This window comes from Prionailurus bengalensis, chromosome D1 (assembly GCF_016509475.1).
Source record: "Prionailurus bengalensis isolate Pbe53 chromosome D1, Fcat_Pben_1.1_paternal_pri, whole genome shotgun sequence".
NCBI lineage: Eukaryota > Metazoa > Chordata > Mammalia > Carnivora > Felidae > Prionailurus > Prionailurus bengalensis.
The window spans coordinates 6,738,209-6,759,490 of NC_057346.1; the positions used below are offsets into that span (position 1 = coordinate 6,738,209).

The window sequence follows — 21,282 nt, forward strand, 5'->3', positions numbered from 1 at the left end:
TATGTTAGAATATTTCACTGAAGACTAACAGAATTAACACTGCATCTAAAAGTCAGTGATCTGGAAAAGCTCTCTGCTAATTCTGGGGAAAAACTGAGAGGAAAAGAAAAAAAGAACCAACCAGTAAATGGTATTCTTTAAAAAACAAAAACCTGTGGCACTCCCATCTTTAAGTACTAAGTGGGCAGGTTGGGAAGGCCTTTCATTAGCAAAATTAATGAACAGAATCATACGAAGATATTCTGGAGAAAACATCTAGGTAGAAAAATGAGTAGCCTTAGTTCTTATTTGTTAAACACTAGAATACATGCGACCTACAGATTTTTATTGAAATAAAGTGTTAAAGATAAGAGAAATCTTTAGGTATGCAAGAGCTTTGATATCTCCTCCAAAAATGACTAAATTTATTACCAGCACAGAGGAAGAAGAATCAAAATGCTATTTATTTTTGAGGGAGACAGAGGATCTGAACCATGCTGGTTCTTGCTGCCAGCAGAGCCCAATGTGGGGCCTGGAACTCATAAACCATGAGATTATGACCTGAGCTGAAGTTGGGACGCTTAACCCACTGAGCCACCCAGGCATCCCTAAAGTAGCTTTATTTATTTTTTAAAATAAGCTCTGTACCTGGCATGGAGCTTGAACTCATGATCCCAAGATTAAGAGTTGTATACTCCACTCACTGAGGCAGCCAGGTACCCCCAAATTAAAAATTTTTTAAGTTTAAAAGAACTGGCTGGGGAGAAAGGGAATGTAGGGGTAAAATAGGAGTTAAAAAAAACAAATATATATATATACATATATATGCTAAATAAAGGCAAATGCCGTTAGAGTATAAACATGAGTTCTATATAATGAATCACCATAGAATATAAGAGCTGAAAAAATTAGAGGGTTGGCATGTATCACAAATTATGAGAAGGCAGAAAGTGTTAAGATAGGACTTTCTATATAAAGAAAGGACTATTCAAAACAAAGTTCTAGAGAACCTGAAGACAGACCAGAGAAGCCAGCAGACCCTACCTCTGATTTCTCGCTTGAACCCACTGCACATTGCCGGCATCTTCCTAGAAGTAGTGTGTACGTTTGGTGTCCCACATTTTGCAGCTGCCACTCAAAGGTTGGGTACTTGCATCACTTGGCTTTGGGGGGCAACAGGGCCTGCACTCCTGGGTACTAGAGAATGGCAGCAAATAAGCCATTATTAATGGGTGCAGGAGCATCCCCACAGGCTCCAGTGCACAGGGAGGGGGGGGCAGAGAAGGCTATTGTTTGGTTTCTCTCTGAAAGGGCCCTAACCACCTGCCTTCCCAGCTGCTGCCTGACAGTGCAGCCTTCAGTCATGCCCGTGATCCTCCCTTCAGGACATTCAGGTATGGGTGTGCCCTCAGGTACTGCGAGCCACTGAGAACGGCAGCAGGACAGTCACAGAGTAAGAGAACAAAGAACTCTGGCCAGGCTAACAGATCTGGTTCATCTCCTACACAAGGTCACCATCAAGACTTGGAGGGGTTGTTGTATGTAATGTGTGGAAACCAAAGAAGAGAGTCCAGGAAAATGGAAAGAACAAGATAAAACTGAACTAGCCTTCATGAAACAGAGACCAGTGATTTACCTGATAGAGTTCAAAATAATAGTCATAAAGATCCTAACTGTGGTTAGGAGAACAATATATAAACAAGGGCAGTATTGCAAAAAAGAGAAAGTATAAGAAAGTATCAAAGAGAAATCAGAGCTGAATACAATAACTGAACTGAAAACTTCAGTTCAGCAGCAGACTTGACCCTGTGGAAGAAAGGATTACCAAAATCAGGACAATGAAACTCCTCTAATCAGGAGAGTAAACAGAATGAAGGTGACTTAAAGGACTTATGTGAAAATATCCAGGGGACAAATACATGCATTACCAGAGTCCCAGAAGATAGGGGCCAGGAGCTTATTCGAGGAAATAGTGGTTGAAGTCCCTCATCTGGGGAAGTGACCAGAAATCCACATCCAGGGAGCCCACAGAGTTCCAAATAAGATGAATCCACAGAGCTCCACATCAAGACATACCAAAATTAAATCGTGAAAAGTTATAGCCAAGGAGAAAATCTTCGATGCAGCAGAGAAAAATGATTTGTTACCTACAAGGGAAACTCCTTAAGACTATCAGTGCAGTTTTCAGCTAATTGCAGCCAAAAGAGACTGGCAGGATCTGTCCAAAGTGCTGAAAGAAAAACGCCAACCAGTACTTTACCCAGCAGAGTTGTCTTTGACATTTGAATGAGAGTTTTTCAGACGAGCTGAGAGTTCAACACCACTAGGCCACTGTTAAAAGAAATGCTAAAGGGACATCTTCAACCTGAAACAAAAGTAAGCTAATTAGTAACAAGGAGACATTTGAAGGTTTAAGTGTCCCTGGTAAAGACAAATAGAGTGAAATTCAGAATACTCTAATGTTGTAATGGTGATGGGTACGTCACTTGTAACTGTAGTAAGAAGGTTAAAAGGCAAAAGTATTAAAATAAGTATAACTACAAATATTTTAATGGTTGCATAAGGTAAAAATAGCGACATCAAAACCACAGTGTACAAGTGTGGTTTTTGTATGCATTTGAAGTTAGTTGTTATAGCTTAAAATGAACTATTACAAATGTCCTGGTGGCACCTGGGTGACTTAGTGGGTTGAACACCAATACTTGATTTTGGCTGAAGTCATGAACCCAGGGTTGAGGGATCAAGACCTGATTTGGGTGGAGTCTTCTCTCTCTCTCTCTCTGGGGAGCCTGATGGCTCAGTTGGTTAAGCATCTGACTTCAGCTCAGGTCATAATCTTGAGGTTTATGAGTCCGAGTCCCATATAGGGCTGTGCTGTCAGGGCAGAGCCTGCTTCGGATCCTGTGTCCCACCCTCCTCCTCTGCCCCTCCCCCACCTGTGCACACACGTGCTCTCTCAAAAATAAACAAAAAGATTCTCTTTTCCCCCTCTGCCTCTCTCCCCTGATGGGGATTTCTAAAAATTAAAAAAAGGATACTTAAATGCCTTATGTAAGCCTCATGGTAACTGCAAAACAAACACCTATAGCAGATACACAAAAAGATAGAGTCAAAAATTTACCAAATCACAAAGGGAGAGAGAGGTGAAAAAAGAAACAAAGGGATTACACAACAGCCAGAGAACAATTAACAAAACGGCCATAGTAAATCCATACCTGTAAATTTAATACCTTTAAATACAAAGGAACTGAATTCTCCAATCAAAAGATACAGAGTAGCTGAATGGAGAAACAAAGACTGGACTATATGCTGCCTGCAAATGACATACTTCAGCTTCAAGGGCACAGACTGCAAGTGAAGTGTTGGAAGATGATATTCCATGTACGGAGGCCAAAAAAAGCACGGAAGCTATACTCACATTGAACAAATTAGACTAAGACATAGAGGAGGCAGGGGTCAAGCCAACATGAGGTTAAACAGTTTCAAGTATTGATGCACCTGACACAGGGGCATGATATAATTAGGAAGGGACTTCAGGAACCTCTTTCAATAATGGAAAGATTGTCCAGACATAAAATCAAAAAGGAAATACTGCACTTAACATGTTAGACCAGATGGACTTAGATATTTACAAAACATTCCATCTAACAGCAGAATCCACATTCTTCTTAAGTGCACATGGAACACTGTCTGGGATAGATCATGGGTCAGGCCAGAAAAGAAATCGTGGTAAGTTTAAGGTGATCGAAATACTATCCAGCATTTTTTCTAACATTGGTATAAAACTAGAAATCAATTACAAGAAGAAAAAGTGAAAAATTCGCAAATATGTGGAGATTAAAAACCATTAAATGGAATCAATGGATTACAGAAATCAAAAGAGAAATAAAAAAAAAATATTGACACAGGGGCACCGGGCTGGGTCAGTCGCCAGAGCATGTAACTCTTGATGGTGGGGTTAGAAGTCTGAGTTTCATGTTTGGTGCAGATTACTCAAATGTAAAATTAGAAGAAAACGTTGACTGACACACAAGTGAAAATGGAAATACAACATACCAGAACTTATGGGATGTAGCAAAAGCAGTTCTAATAGGGAGGTTCACAGTGACAAATGCTCACATTAGGAATCAAGAAAGATCTCAAACACACTACACCTCAAGGAGAAGAAAACAAAGCAACCTTTAAGTTAGTAGAAGGAAAGAAATAACAAATATCAGAGTGGAAATATATGAAATAGATACAAAAATGACAACGAAAAGACCAATAGAGCTAAGAGCTGTTTTTTGTTGTTTTAAAGCAGAAACAGAAAAACCATTAGCTAGACTTACTAAGAGAACTTGCTTTGGCAGCAAATATACTAAAAATGGAATGAAAATAAGATAATTCAAATATATAAAAGTGTAAATGAAGGAGACATCACACAAATACCACACAAATACAAAGGATAATAAGAGGCTACAATGAATAATTCCCAACACATTGGAAGACTCAGAAGCAGATAAAGTGCTAGAAACAACCTACTAAGACTGAATCATGAAGAAACAGTATCTGAACAGATCAATTAACAGTAAGGACATTGATTCAGTAATCAAAAACCTCACATGGAAGTCCAGGACCAGACAGTTCCACTGCTTAATTCTATCAAGCATTTAAATAGAAGAAATCATTTTATGAGGACAGCACTACCCTGATAACCAAAACCACACAAGGATACTACAAGAAAGAAAATTACAGACTAATATCCTTCATGAACACAGGTGCCAAGAGCCTGAACAGCATATTAGCCAATCAAATTCTACAGCATACTAAGCAGATCACATATCACAATCAAATGAGATTCCAGGGATGCAAGTGGATGATGGTTCAGTATCTGCAAATTCATGATACATCATTAACGAAATAAAGTGTAAAAATGATGTGATCATCTTTACAGATGAAGAAAAAGCATTTGACAAAACAAAAAAATCTGATAATAACTCCCAACATACTGGATATAAGAATATGCCTCAACTTAATAAAGATCACCTATGATAAGCCCACAGCTAATATACTTTCAATAATGGTTGAAAAGCTCAAGGTCTCATCTCCAAAACATGAACAAGACAAGGATGCCCACTTTCATCAATTTTATTCAATAGATTGGAAGTCCTAACCAGAGAATTATGCAAAGAAAAGAAATAAAAAGCATGCAAGTCAGAAGGGAACTAAAACTGTCTCTATTTGTAGACAATATGACATACAGAACACACTAAAGACTATTAAAGTAACTGTTAAAACTAATAGATTTGGTACAGTTGTAGGACATAAGATCAATATACAAAAGTCCACTACATTTTTATACACTAAGTCTACTAACAGGGACATTAAACAAACAATCCCATTTACAATTTTATCAAAAAGAATAAAGTATCTAGTAATACCTTTAACCAGGGAGGGGAAAGATCTGTACACTGATACTATTAAGACATTTACGAAAGAAACTAAAGAAGAAACAAACGGAAAGATATTCCATGTTGATGGACTTCAACAAAGAATCTGAAAATTTGTATGGAACTACAAGAGAGCCTGAATAGCCAAAGCAATCTTGAGAGAGAATATAGACAGAGGAATCACACTTCTTGAGTTCAAACAAAGTTACAGTAATCAAAACAGTATGGTACTGGCATAAAGCAGACACAAAGATGAATGGAATAGAGGAGTTAGAAGTAAAACATGCAACATGTGATCAATTAACTTATGACAAAGAGACAAGAATATAAAATGGGGAAAGGACGGTCTCTTCAATTAATGGTGTTGGAAAAACTGGGTAACCACACGCAGGAGTGAAACTAGACCCTTTCCAACATACACAAAAATTACCCCAAAATGTAAATTAAAAGCTGAAATCTAAGATCTGAAACTGTAAAACTTCTAAAAGAATACACAGAAAGTGACCATCTTTCCTCCCAAGATTTTACTTAAATTCAAGTTTAGTTAATATACAGTGTAGTATTGGTTTCAGGAGAAGTTAGTGATTTATCACTTACATAGAACACCCAGTGCTCATCACAAGTGCCCTCCTTAATACCCATCACCCATTTAGCCCATCCCCCATCAACCTCATTGAAAGTGACCTTGGCAATGGTATTTTGAGTTTGAAACCAAAAGCAAAGGCAGCAAAGGCAGCAAAAGCAAAAAAAAAAAAAAAAAAGGAAACAAATGGGCCTACATCAGACTAAAAAGCTTAGGCACAGCCAAGGAAACCAGCAAAAAGAAAAGACAACATATGGAATGGGACAGAATATTTAGAAACCATGTACCTGATAAGGAGTTAATGTTCAAAAAGAACTCCCATAAGTGAATAGCAAAAAACCAAGCCAACTAAAAAATGGACAGGAGGATCTGAAGAGAGCTTCTTCCAAGGAAGACGTATAAATGAGCAGGGGGTACATGAAAAGGTGCTGTCAGTAGTCACCTGGGAAATGAAAATCAAAACTACAATAACGTATCACGTCACACCTAGAAGGCTATCACTGAAAAGACAAACACTGGTAAGGATGTGGAGAACAGAACCCCTGTGCACTGTTAATGAGAATGTAAACTGGTGCAGTCATTATGGAAAACAGTGTGGAGTTTTCTCAAAAATTAAAGACAAAAAATCAGAAAAAATAGGAAAAAAAATATTCCAAGGAAATGAAAACAGGACGTTGAAAAGGCATGATCCACAGTAGCTAAGATATGGAAACATCTAAGTGATAGTCAACAAATGAACATATAAAAACAGAGGTGGTAAATACATGCAATGGAATATTCAGCCACGACAAAGAGAAATTCTGCATATGCAACAACATGGATGGATCTTGAGGGCATTATACTTAGTGAAATAAGCCAGAGAAAGACAAATATTGCATGCTATCACTTATATGTGGAATTAAAAAAGTCCAACTCCTAGAAACAGAGTAGGAGAGGTGTTGCTAGGGGTTGGGATGGGGAGAGTGGTGGGTGGAACCAAGATTTTGTAAATGCGTATGTACAACATTTCAGTCTAATGTGAATATGCTTTCAGGATCTAATATATGACAACAGTGGATAATACTGTATAGTTGAAATTTTCTAAGAGCTCAAAGGTCACACACACCCAAAAAGATAAACATGGGAGGTGATGGATGTGTTTGATGAGAGGAATCCTTCCAAAATGTACTGTAGATCCACTCATGATGTACACTTTAAATATTTTAACAATTTTAATCATCAATTTTAACTCAATAAAGCTAAAAAACAAATGACAGTCATAGTTATGACAGTGACAGACTGCCCTAAGCAATATAGTAAAACAAATGAAGCGAAAACTATGGCCCAGGGGCGTCTGGGTGGCTCAGGTGGTTGAGAGTCCGACTTGATTTTGGCTTAGGGCATGATCTCATGGTTCATGAGTTCAAACTTCATGTTGGGCATCTCTACACTGACAGCATGCAGTCTGCTTGGGATTCTCTGTCTGGCCCCCTCAGAAACAAACATTAAAAAAAAAAAAAAAAGTTAAAAAAAATGAAAAGAAAACCATGGCCAAGATAATTCTATGGGAAAGTAAAGGTTTAGGACAAAAGAGTCAAAAACAAAGGTAGACAGAATTTGACAGTACAAAATTAAAGATCAAAGCTAAGCATATTTATAACGAGAATATTTGTTTTTTGGCATCCATGCAAGATTTACAGAAATATCAACTTATCTTCTTACCAGAATAATAAAAACAAATTTTTAGGCAAATAAAGCATGCTTATTCTAAGTAATTAACATATAAAAAATAACAAGAATAGGAAAGTACTTACCCTATCTTCCAAATCTTGATGTATTAAGTTGAAATCAGAACTAAATTCATAGCCTTTAATTAAATGCTTGCATAGTTTTAAAAGGAAAAAAAAGCGAGATAACTCTTGATTCAATTTAAGAAGTAAAACATGCAGAAGAACTCTGAAGAAAATAGCAACCATTTAAGAATAAACTACAAATTAGCCAATCAGAACAGTATACAATTTTTAAATTTAAGAGGTGGTTTTGTCAAAAAATTAATCTCTAAAAAGAATGGGTAAGATTTAGAGGAAAAATATGGTATTTAATTCAGACTAAAGCTCCAAGCCTGGTTATACCCATCAGCCTAGAAGAAATCTTGGGGAAATAAAATGAATTGCTTCTGCAAAAGCCTGCAGGCTTAGGTGATTCAGTTTCAAAGAATAATTATTTCCCGTTCTCAATAATCTGCTGCAGAGTACAGAAATAAAAAACAGCATTGGTAGCTAGTTGTGAAGGTGCTTATTATGTTCCATTGACGTAAATGCTCTAAATTGTCTTAAACATCACATTAATCCTAAAACAAGTACTATTTATTATTCCAATATTCAGATAAAGTGGAAAGACACAGAAAGTTTCAAATTCATTGAAAAACTGGCATAAGCTTGAAACCAATCTCATTATAAACATTAAAATGCTGACAAATCAAGTTATATTTAAAGAATCACTAAGATTGCAAAGTATACAATATTAGAATATAAAAACAAATTCATGGATTTAACAAAAATATTTTAATTGATGTGAGAACAGCACCTAATTAAGCTGAACAAATACTCCTGATGTAAATTCTTAAAACACTGCAAACAAAATCCAACACTGTATTGAACATTCTCTTTAAAATGAGGAATAAGACATGGAAGTCTACTTTGATCATTACTAGTTGTACCTGAAGGGCTAATCAGTGTGGTAAGAAGAAATGAAATTAGTTAATAATTATTTAGGGATGATACATCCTTGTTAAGTAAAAAGTAAGCATCAGGAAAGCCATGGCTCTCATAGAGCTCACTTTGTTAAGGGGCTCAAATATAAAATCTAAAACACAAAGATTTCCTACAGTAATCAAGCTGGTGTGTTACTGGCACATCTTTAAAATGTAGACCAATGGTACAAACTTCCAGTTATAAATTAAGTCATGGAGATGAAAAGTACAGCATTGGGAATACAGTCAATGACACTGCGGTAATGTTCGACAGATGGTGACTACACTTATTGTAGTGAAGACCAAGTCATGTGTAAAGTTGTTTGCATCAATGTTGTACACCTGAAAGATAACACTGTAGGTTAATGATATTTCAGTTAAGAAAAAAGAGGTCCAGAGGCAAACTCACACATACACAGTTTATCAGCTCCTGACAATGGGAACAGTATGACATATTTGGGAAAGGACAGTCTTTCTCAGTACTGGTGTTGGGTTAACTGGATATCCATATGGAAAATGATTTCCAGATGGATGCTTAATGAAAACACAAAAGGCTGACCAATAAAACTGCTAGAAGAAAAACATGGTAAAATATTCAGACATTGGACATCCATGGACTTGTATCTAGAACACAGAAATGTACGCATCAGTAAGAAAAAGGCAGACAACTCAGTACAAAAGTGGTCAAAAGACACAAACAGAGGGGCGCCTGGGTGGCTTGGCCAGTTAGTGCAGTGCAGGGGCTCTGCACTGACAGCACAGAACCTGCCTGGGATTCTCCCTCCCTCTCTGCCCCTCTCCTGCTCACTCTTTGTCTCAAAAAAAAAAAAAAAAAAAAAAAAAAAAAAAAAAAAAAGACATGAACAGATACTTCACGAAAGGAAATAAACTATCCAAATGGCCAATAAGCGTTTGAAATGGTGTTCAACTGTCAGGAAGAACCAAAATAAAACTGCATTATGATGTCAATACACACCATCAAAATGGCTAAAATGAAAACACCGATTACTGACAATGATGTAAAACAAATGGAACTCTTTTTACAATGTTGATAGTGGCACGATCTAGCAAAACCACTCTGAGAAACTGAAAAATGTGAATAAGGCTGTATATGTGTAACCCTATGAGCCAGCAACCCTATTCCTGAGTATATAACCAACTGAGAAGTGTAATACATTCACCCCAAAAACGTACAAATATATTCAATTCTATTCATAATAGCTCCAAACTGAAATGTTCAACTATAAAATGGATTAACTTAAAATACATAGCATTGAAGATGACATCTGAATTACATATGAGTGGATCTTGCAATATTGAGCAAAAGAACTTTTTATAAAAGACTATAATATTGCATGAATACATTCACACAGAGTTTAAAAAAAAAAAAGCTCAAATTATGGTGTATATATAAACCAAGACAATTATTACCCTTGGGGTGAGCAGTCACTAGAGGAAGTATGAAGGGCCTCTAGGGTATTGGTGATGTTCTGGTCTTCATCTGGATGATTAAGTGGATGTGTGTACTTTTAGGAAACCCACTTTAATATGTGAACTTAACAGCTGGTACACTCTGTTATTTTATGCTTCCATACAGATTTCACACTAACTAAAAAACAATAACCAGTTAGAACAAGAGTTCTCTAAAAATAGCAACAACAAAATACTCTGTTTAGCAAGAAATTTATGAGTCTAGCGGCAACTACAAAGCTATAGATATATACCATATTGCCCTTACCATTTGCCTCTTTCATTATCAGTTAACTTACAGGGTTAATGTACTTCAAATGAATATTCCAAAAGAATTAAAACATTTTAAAAAATGTTTTTAGTTTTGAGAGAGAGAGAACACTAACAGGGGAGGGGCAGAGAGAGAGGGAAAGAGAGAATCCCAAGCAGGCTCCACATTGTCAGCCCAGAGCCTGATAAGGGGCCTGAACCCACAAACCATGATATCATGACCTGAACTGAAACTGAGTTGGATACTTAACTGACTGAGCCACCCAGGCGCCCCCCATAAAAGAATTTTAATTCTAAATAAAACTAGTGATCCTAAACAGTTAACCAGGACACATGGCAGGAGTGAGTACTTGAAAAAAATAGTAGTTATAATGGACACAAAGCTATAATCATTTAATCAATGGCACAAAATCTATACACCACAGTATATAGTATACATACGTATAAATTTTTTTTCATGTTTATTTATTTTTCAGAGAAAGAGAGACAGAGTGTGAGCGGGGGAGGGTCAGAGAGAGAGGGAGACACAGAATGTGAAGCAGGCTCCAGGCTCTGAGCTGTCAGCACAGAGCCTGAGGCGGGGCTCCAACTCACAAACTGTGAGATCATGATCTGAGTTCAAGTTGGCCGCTGAACAGACTGAGCCACTCAGGTGCCCCTATGTATAACTTTTATTAAAGTTTATTATTTTTGAGACCGAGACAGATACACGAGTGGTGGGGACAGGCAGAGAGAGAGGGAGACACAGAATCTGAAGGAGGCTGCGAACTGTCAGCACAGAGCCCACAGCCGGACTTGAACCCACGAACCGTGAGATCGTGACCAGAGCCAAAGTCAGATGCTCAACTGACTGATCCACCAGGTGCCCCTGTATGTATAAATTTAATATAGGTTCGGCGTCTTTGGTCTTATACCTTTAAGGTTAGCTGGGTTTCATGATTCATAATATTCAGGATTTTTAAAAAGTAACATGATGTGTCTATCATACCCAGTCGAATCTCAAACAGCACACTAAGCACATTACCACTTTTCTAGTAAAACGTGAATATCCATACCAAATGAGATAAAGATTCATGTAGCCTCATGTCAAATCAGGTCAGGTTTTGCCATAAAATGATTTTGATGCTAAACTTAGGGGAAAAAATTGGTGTCAGAACCTTTTGGATTTTAGAACTGTGAGTAAGAGATTGTGGATCAGGACAGAGTAAGGGAGACATTATAAGCAGATGCATGTGAAGAGAGAAACCTTATTTTCATCAATTATAGAATCAAATGGTTAAATATTTAGGGAAAAATTAGACTTTGATCCTTACCTCAGACCAGATACTAAAAAAATTTTTATATGGGTTAGGAGCTAATACCTAATTTTAATAAATCAAGAAATAAAAGCCTAGAAACCAGTGATGATATTCTTCACTGTATCTCTGGTAAGGGAGAAACCGATGCTGTGGAAGAAATGACAAACTGAAAAAATTTTCTGCAAGAATTTGTGAAAAAATTTTGAGATCCTTAAAAAAAATGTGCACTCAGTTTTTAATTTGGTAATTCTGCTCTGTAAAATGTCTCCTAGGGGAGCCTGGGTGGCTCAGTCAGTTGAGCGTCTGACTTCGGCTCAGGTCATGATCTCACAGCTTGTGAGTTCAAGCCCCACGTGGGGCTCTGGGCTGGCAGCTCAGAGCCTGGAGCCTGCTTCGGATGCTGCTTCGGATCCCTCTCTCTCTGCTTCTAATACACTCGCATTCTGTCTCTGTCTCTCTCAAAAATAAATAAACATTAAAAAATAATGGGGCGCCTGGGTGGTGCAGTCGGTTAAGCGTCCGACTTCAGCCAGGTCACGATCTCGCGGTCTGTGAGTTTGAGCCCCGCGTCAGGCTCTGGGCTGATGGCTCGGAGCCTGGAGCCTGTTTCCGATTCTGTGTCTCCCTCTCTCTCTGCCCCTCCCCCGTTGATGCTCTGTCTCTCTCTGTCCCAAAAATAAATAAACGTTGAAAAAAAAAAATTAAAAAAAAAAATGTCTCTTAAGGAAGCAACTGATAACACAAACAAATAATAACTGGTTACAAATCTGTCAGTGCTATTTTTTTTTAAACTTTCTAAGCTTTTAAATCATTCATAAATTAAAATCATGACTCTTAATGGCTGTCATATAAATGTTTTTCTTTTTTCTGTTGGTAAAAACTGGAAAATGCTTGGTATTATTTGAAGTGAAAAACAGCATTAGGATGTTATATTTACAGTTTAAGTTCAGCTATACAGAGCAAATAATTTAGGAAAAAAGCATGCCAAATGTTAACTAGTGCTTATAAAAAGAAACAAGTCTATGAGGAGAAAAAGCCTAGGGGGCGCCTGGCTGGCCCAGTCGGCAGAGCATGTGACTCTGAATCAGGGGGTTGTGAGTTTAAGCCCCACGTTGGGCACGGAGCCTACCTAAAAAAAAGGAAAGAAAACAAAAAGGCTAATAATAAAGTGAAAACTTCATGCGGAATTTCAAGAAGCTGAGGCTATGGCTGAAAGATGGTGGCTTGAGAAATAATGAATGTAAAATATATAATAATATTGCGTTTGAATTTACTCCTTATCAAAAATAAAATCTTATCCTCCCCTAAGAGTCATGACATCTAGCCTTTGGCTGAATGCTGATGGATGCTCTTCCCATGTACAACTTCAACATACTAAAAGGTTCTAATAATATCCGGGCTAAAATAGTCAAACACTTTAATTACAAGAATTCCCAGATTTAATACACGACGACATTAATCAGTAAGTAATGTCCACAATAAAGAGTAGATCCTTACGTGTACTTACAAAAGTAGGCATAAGTTGTTTATAGTATATATACTCTTATCCAAAAACGTAGTCCCCGGGCACCTGACTGTTAAAATAGATTACCGAGTATACGCTACAACTAAGTCCAGGACTTTGGACTTTTAAGGTAAAATGGAGGTTATGGTTTTACTCTTGAACGTGAATGCAAGTTCCAAGTACAGGTTGTTTTTGGACTATATCTAATGGCTCCTGGCTGGTGACCTAACAATCTTGAATAAAGCAAACTTTATTTGTATGTGAATTCTTAGTACTTAGCAAATACTAATACATATTAATTGAATGAGAAGAAAATCTGTATTTTCCAACAGTATGTGAACTTGTGAAAAAGTGGCTTGCAAAGGAATTTAATCAAAGTATCTAAATGAGAATGACTGCCAATATAAAGTAGTTCAAACTTTTGAAGTTACCGAAAATATTTATTCAAACCTAACTGTAGTACAGTATCACACTGAGTTAAATAAACATTAAGTGTATGATATGTAGTTCCTTATGAATAGACCACTGCCATATCATAACTCACAAGACAAATTTCTGCAGTCAGATTCAGCAATTATGACGTGATTTCCACACTGAGAAAGAGAAGTAGGATGCATTTAGTTTTCTGAAGGCCCAGTATAAAAAAAAAGGCCGAGGAAAAGGACTCTTTAACAACATACACACCTGTAGAAAAAAATCCTGATATACTGATATTTAACCAAACAGAAAGCACTTAAGAGAATATACTTTAATCTAGGCACAATTGGTCACATATTAAAGATAATTTCTGTTCTCATAAAGATTTAAACGAATTTTTCAACTTAACTGATGCATTTGAGTCTGAAACAGAGAAGGCACCTCTTTCATTCTCCTTAAGGACTCTGTGACAGTAACTCTTCGTAACACCTTAGGGGGCACTATATCTAAGTATAGACACAGTTATGTAACAGCCCATTTTAGGAGAAACTACATTAAAATATAAAACTATGATTTTTCTTTTTTACATCTTATGATGGACACAGCTTCCCAGACGATGGCCCTCCACACAAGCTTTAACCCAGAACACAAGACTTAAATCAAATGTGCACTGGTCACTACTACGTAAGAAGTGCTATGGATTAGTGCAATTCTTCAAATCCCCAGTATGTGGGGGAAAAGGATATACATACCAAGAAGTCTCAACTACCACATGAATAGACTTTGTATGGCTCAATAGTCTAAACATTTAAAGTTCTGTAAAAGATCTCAAAAGTTATAAACAAAAGATCAGAACACTCAAAAATGGTTTACAAAATTCTCTTTAAAACAAAGAGACCAGAACCATCAGAAGAAACAGTGAAAATGTAAAACTTCAGGAATATAACCTTTACTGTAATAAGAAGGGGTAATAAAGTATTCACTCTAGAAAAAATCCTAAATTGTTAATTTCTGGTCTCTCTACCACCAGATGAGGTTGTCATCACTTCTGTACTACTTTGTGGCTGTCTTCAAACATCTTGTATGACAGTCACCAAAGGCAACTGTAAGGAAAAGCATCATTTTCCCCCCAAAAGTGAGAAACTAGTCCAGATGCATCAACCTCAGAGTTAGGGATCACAAGAAGTCAAAAAACACAATGTAAGAACACTAGGCTGATTTAACCTCTATTTCAACCAGATTCATACAGTATTTACAGTACATAATTGTCACAGCTATACAGTTTTGCAGATTGGATTTACTTACATTTCTGCAAATGTTTTTTCCAAAATAAAAAATATACCAGGTAAATCTATTTACAAAGTAGGAAGCTGCTTCAGAAACAGCATGATTCAGGTATAAAGTGAAATTTCAGTACAAGGAAAGTGCAGGTCAGGTTCTGTCAGTATCTCATTCCCTACACTCAGAGTTTAAGGGATACGAGTTTTAAACAGCTACTGTTCTTTTAGGTTCAGAGTGTTTACTCATCATAATGCAATGATAACAAAAATTTGTCCACATCCATTCCAGCTGGAAATGAACTGGGTAGCTTCTTTTTCTGTTAAAAAAAAAAAAAAAAAAAAAAGAAAAGAAAAGAAAAAAAAAAAAAAAAGAAAGAAAGAAAAGAAAAAAAAGAAAAAATAAACCTAAGTTAACATATTGAACTCAAACAAGGGCAAAAAACTTTCATTTACAACCTTATATCAGGTTCTTCCTATAGTACTACAATTCTGCCAAAACTTTTAGTTCACTGGAACTTGAGTTACACAGAGAAGCAGAAACACATTTTCTAAATCCAAAGTTACTAAATTATACCTCAGTGGTACTTTAACATTAGTTTAGGGCAAAAGACATTATACAAATCCAGAGCTGATGAATGCTGAGTAAGATAGAACACGCTTTCTATAAAGGTGGTCATTATTACCAAACCATAAACCTTAGAAAGCTTTACTGACTGTCAGTCACAGGTACCGTTCAAGTTCTCAACACTTAATGCACCCCACGTATTTTATCAACACTACACTCAGGGAAGACGTGTGGTAACCTCGTATCAAGTGATGCAGCCGAGACTTGAGACTCGGGCACCACGGGCTTCACCACAGCCACAGACCCAGTGAACAGAAGATGTGAGATTCCGACCCAGGCTGGCACGGCATCGAGGCCAACACTCTTCCCCCGACACCATACTTCCCGTAAGACATCCTGAACACCTTTCTTTCTATTCAGTTCACTCACTAAATGGCTAAAGAGGTTTAGGAAAAATGGGTTTCAGTTATCAATGCTCTCCCTGCGTTACCTTCCCACAGAGAACTATGGTCAAAGAAAAAACAGGTAAATGTAATTTTTCCTCTGCTCCAACACATTAGCATCTGTTAGAGCCAATGGAAGAGATGGCAGGACGTGCGGAATAAAAACAAGAAGGAAGAGCCGCAAAGTTGCTTTCTACTTGGTAATTCCACACGTGACAGTGGCTTCCCAATCTTTTATGCCTTACGGCATTCTCCCAAACACCTGGGTCCTACCGTGACAGAAACAAAAACCTCCTTTCCCCAAGGAAGACGTTTGGAGATAAACGCCTTAGCAACGGTTTTGCAAACGCTCCATTCCACCTAGACACACACTGAGTACCACACTGGCTGAGACACACCACCATAAACACATTCTGTCAACCAAAACCCAGAGCTGTCTTGACCAGAACGTGCAGTTAGGGAGCTCTGGCAAAAACGCGGAGATCTCTACTGTGAGCACTGAACGAAGGGCAAAGGTGTGGTTTTGAAATTAAGACTTTCAAACTTGCCTTAATTTTCTTCTTTTTCATCGGTAGTGACGAATTTGCAAGACTTTTATTGGAAGTACGGGAGGTTCGTTCGCGTTCATCTAATTCCTCAATCTTCCGCTTTTTGGTGGCGCTCCTCGAAGATGCTCTGAATTGTTGTTGTGTGTTGTCTTTCAGGGGAGTTGTCGAGGCGGTCCTGGAGATGGCAGCCCGGGACAGAATCATCAGCGTGTGGGCAGCCATGTTCACACTGTTCTCACTCCCTGTCTCACTGGCAGGGCTGCAGGCAGGCAGGTCTGGGGTGACAGGAGGGACCATGACTTTGGCTGTGCTACTGTCTTCACCAAAACGCCTACTGGAGGGGACCTTGATCCCATCTCTAGGTTCTTCTTTATGTTTGTCCCCTGCCCCCAAGCCCGCCGTCCGGGGTACAGAGGAGTCAGAGCTATCGGGGAGCCTACTTACTGGGCTGTGCCACTGACCATCCTGCAGCATTTCTGAGCCAGGTTTGGTTAGCGGGTTAACCAAAGAAGCGGCACATTTAGTTTGTTCTTGCTTTGGATCCTTCCCAGCTGCACCTACCGAAATGACATTTTTACTACTTGAGGACGTGCCTTGTTTTTTGGTCAGTTCTTGCAGTGAAGTTACGGTTTTCTCATTCCGTATACCCCCATTTTGCTGCCCATTTGACAGTTTTGAAGTTTCGGGATTTTTCTGCCTTTCGACATCGCTGCATAATTCATTCTCCTTGTTAGCTGTTGTTTTATGGAAAGATTCAAGTACAATTTCTGTCGGTGGGACTTTCTTTTCTGACTGAGTTTCTTTTGTGGTGCTATGTCGGCTATTGGGAGTTTCTGATTTAGATAAAATCTTAGGCAAAGGAGGTTTCTCTCGGTCTCTTTTGAGAGCATTATTAGAAGGGGCCTTGGAGGTGGAGGACACAGTGGGTGACTCGAGATTAGGAAGTGAAATGTCATTCCTTTCCTTGTTTTGGGACACCGCCTTATGGTTTGTGCCCTGTGTATTCGCCACAGAAGCAGTGCTATCAAAACAGAGCACACGTCTGTGGCTTTCAAATGGTTTGCTAGCTGGAACTACACTCTCTAATGAGAAGGGAACCGTGATTTCTTCCAATTTTTTCCCGAGATCGGTGGCCATATTCTTGTCAGACACTTCAGTTCTGTAAAGTAAATAAATAAAATTTAGCAACATAAAGAGATCCTTGTCAGACTTCAGTTCCGCAAATCAATAATTAACTGTTTTTAGCAACACAAAGACATCTTTTATGTTTTTTATCTGAGCATTCAAAAAATCTAGAATGGAAACTACATGGATGCTCACCTTTGTGCATGACATCCAACTAAATGACTAGACGAATCCACCAAATTATTTACCTGCTTTCCTGGAATTATAAATGAAATAATTAGAAAAGAGAAACATTCCTGAGAGAAAGAGTACATTACTCTGAAAGGAAATGGAACAGACCACAGTATCACACATCATGAGAAAAATTTAAATGACCGCTAATGTACAAATGAAGTACTCTCACATACTGGGTGTAAAAAGCAGCTTCTAATTTTATATAAAAGAAAGTCACTCATCCATTTTACAGAGGAAATACACACATGGAGCAAATGACTTGTTTCCAACTTCAGGCAAATATTATGAATCCAGTCTCTGGATTTATCGATTACAATGTTCAACATAGCACTTAAGGGTACTCCTTAGATTCAGAAAGTTAAAGAAAGCAATATATTAATGCCTATTTTGAAATTCTGCCCATTTCACTGTCACATTTGCAAGCCTATGTCAGGCAGAGCACCAGCTCTGGAGTTTTAATAGCCATATTTTAATTTCCACGGACTTAGGAACTGATGTGGGGAGTAGCAAGATATGAAGCTAGAGAGAAAAGCAGAGATGAGCTCATAAAGGACCTTGTGCATTATGCAAAAGGTTTCTTTTTTTATATATATATTTATTTTGAGAGACAGGGAGGGAGGGAGGGAATCTTTTTTTTTTTTTTTTTTTTTTTTGAGAGAGAATCTTAAGCAGGCTGTGCGCTGTCAGCACAGAGCCTGACACAGGACTCAAACTCACACACCATGAGATCATGACCTGAGCTGAAACCCGGAGTCGGACGCTCAACTCACTGAGCCACCCAGACGCCCCTTTGCAAAAGGTTTCATGGAGAATCCTTAAGAGTTTAAAATAGGGAAGATGCATAAATCGATTTATGTTTTAGGAAGTCATTCTGGCGGTAGTGTAGAAGATGGACTAGAGAAGCAAGAAAACTGCAAAGAGAAATTCTACATACGTGACTACAAATACTCCAGGTAAGAGATGAGAGAGGCGTCAGGAGACAGGGATGGGCATTCATAAAGACATGAAGGGTGAAGGAAGACTCAATGGTGACATCAACCAAGGAGAAAAAGCAGGGAGAGGAGGAGGTCTTTGACAGGGAAGAGCTGAGAGGCCGAGACATGTCGAAGTTGAAGGTCTTGAGTTAGGCACGAGAGCAGGAGTGCACTAGTTGAGTGGTGGGTTCAAAAGCCGCCAACAGTATCAAGTGCTAGAGGGAATAAGGTTAGAATGGAAACGATGCAAAGCATATGACATTATCAGGAGGCCCCTGATGATCTCCATTTAAACAGCTGTAGTGGAAAGAGGAGAAAAGACAGTAACATGGATGAAGAAAGAATGGGAGACGGAAGTGTTGGGGATAAACAAAGGGCTGGCAGGTGAGACAAACCCAAGGAACTTGACAGCCAGAGAGGGAAGGATCCAAACAAGAAAAATTTAAGACATACATAGGACACAAGATGCAGGCAGACTGCATTAACCTTAGGAAGAGCGAGATCATTATTCCTGTAAGAAAAGAAAGGAAAGGGAGGAATGATTCTGGAAGAACAGGTACACACCAAATGGGAGTGATGTGAGAAAATGCAGTTTCTTACTGATGAGGTGGGAGAGAAGAGTGCTGGCCTGACAGGAAGAGGGTGGGGACTGAAGAGACGTGAGAAGAGCTGTGAAGTCAGAAAGAGCCTGAAGGGGGATGGGAAAGAGTGCCAGGAAGACATGTGGAGTGACCGCTAAGAGACTGTGAACAGCCCCACTTTGAATGCAATGCCAGAGAGCCCAGGTATAAAGGCAGGGATGGGTGTCGGGACAGACCCAGGGCGGACAGCAGCAAGAGGGACGGTAGAAGAATGTGTTGGCTGAGGCCGTACACCGTCGGTCTAGCCTGGATGGGGAAGGGAGTCTCCAGGAAGGAAATGGGAGGTTCATGTGAAGTGTGAAAGTTCAAGTAATGGGAACTCACACTGGCGGCCGAGGTTCTCCGGTACGGGGGGAAGAGGTACGGGAGAGGCTGACTGGCACACACATACAGACTTGGAGACGGAGGGGTCTAAGGATCATGCAGGTTAGGCTGCGGGCCAGGCTGACACCACAGGCATTCATCATCCATGAGGATGGGAAGTGTGAGAACTAGATGCAACCCCGAAATGAAGATCGGATATTGTTCTGTACACAGTGTCTTCTGTGAACACAAACCTTTAATTTTGGAGTAGTCAGTGCTATCAACTTTTTCCACTATAAGTGGAAAGTGATGTTTTTTTTTTTTCATTTTTTAAAGCAATCCTTTTATCCTTGTGCCATTAAGCCATTCTCTTACATTTCTTTTACTGTTTAATTGTTTTGCTTTACATTTTTAGGTCTTTAATCACCTTGGAGTTCACCTTTCACCTTTGTATATGGTATGAGGAAGGGATGTAAAGTTTTTCCTATAATGTATGTAATGGCCAATGGGATTAATTTATTAAACAATCTTTCCCCTTCTCTCTGACTTTTGATGTTACCTCCACCACATACAAATTCCCTTAAGTACATGGTCTCTTTCCGAACTCTATTTTGTTCCATTTGCCTTTTTTTGTTTTTATTACTAAAAAAAAACTTCAAGCAAAGGTTGGACAATCACCTGTTGGGAATGAGACAAGTATTCAAAAAGAAAATACTGTGGCGTTGCTGCAAACAAATGCATATAGAGAACATAAAACTGACATTAATGAACTTAAAAATGTACCTGTACAAGGCTTGTTTCTCAGTCCCTGAGTCTTCTGAGACTTTGGAGGGATGGGGAATTGAGGGATACTTCTACTGCATACAGGTGCCGCCAAAGGCATATGAAGGACCTAGAAGAGAAGCAGCTGTTAACCATACTACGTTCGAGAAGCATCACTGTGCCATTTTCAATTCAAAAATCTTACCTGCTGAGGTGGAGCAGGAAAGGTATTTCCATTCTGTCCAACCACAGATACAGGGATCATCCCCACCATTCCTTGGAGTACAGGTTGGACAGGAGAGGCAATTATGATGGCAGATCCTTAAAAAAAAGAAAAAAAAAAATCTCAGTACACTTCTCATAAACAAGAGACTCCAAAGTAATTATTAATTTAAAGTAAATGCTATAAAATTATATCTCTTTCCCTTAGAATCTACTCTCCTTAAAAAAATTTAGGAACAGCAAGGCTACAAATTAAGAAAAAGGCAACCTGAATTATTAATCTTATGGCCCTTTCGGCCAGAACTGCCATCTTCCAGTAATTCACGCAAATGACCAACACAAAGGGAAAGAGGGGGAGTACCCACTATATATTCTCTAGGCCTTTCAGAAAATACGGAGTTGTTCTTTGGACACATTCATGCAAATCTACAAGCAAGGTGATGTTGCGGACATCAAGCGAATGGGCACTGTTCAAAAGGGAATGCCCCACAACTGTTAACAGGG

At 38.5% G+C, this 21,282-nt stretch overlaps 1 protein-coding gene across 1 annotated transcript in view; it reads right to left on the bottom strand.

Annotated features, from left to right (window-relative positions):
• Positions 1–13,683: 13,683 nt before the first annotated feature.
• The window catches only part of LOC122482920 (protein NPAT), a 53,211-nt gene continuing 45,612 nt past the window's right edge, over positions 13,684–21,282 (bottom strand). Inside the window, 5 exon segments of the mRNA XM_043579254.1 lie at positions 13,684–15,278; positions 16,518–17,676; positions 17,838–17,898; positions 20,578–20,686; positions 20,762–20,877. Coding sequence (XP_043435189.1) covers positions 15,201–15,278; positions 16,518–17,676; positions 17,838–17,898; positions 20,578–20,686; positions 20,762–20,877 — 1,523 coding nt within the window. The 3' untranslated portion in view covers positions 13,684–15,200.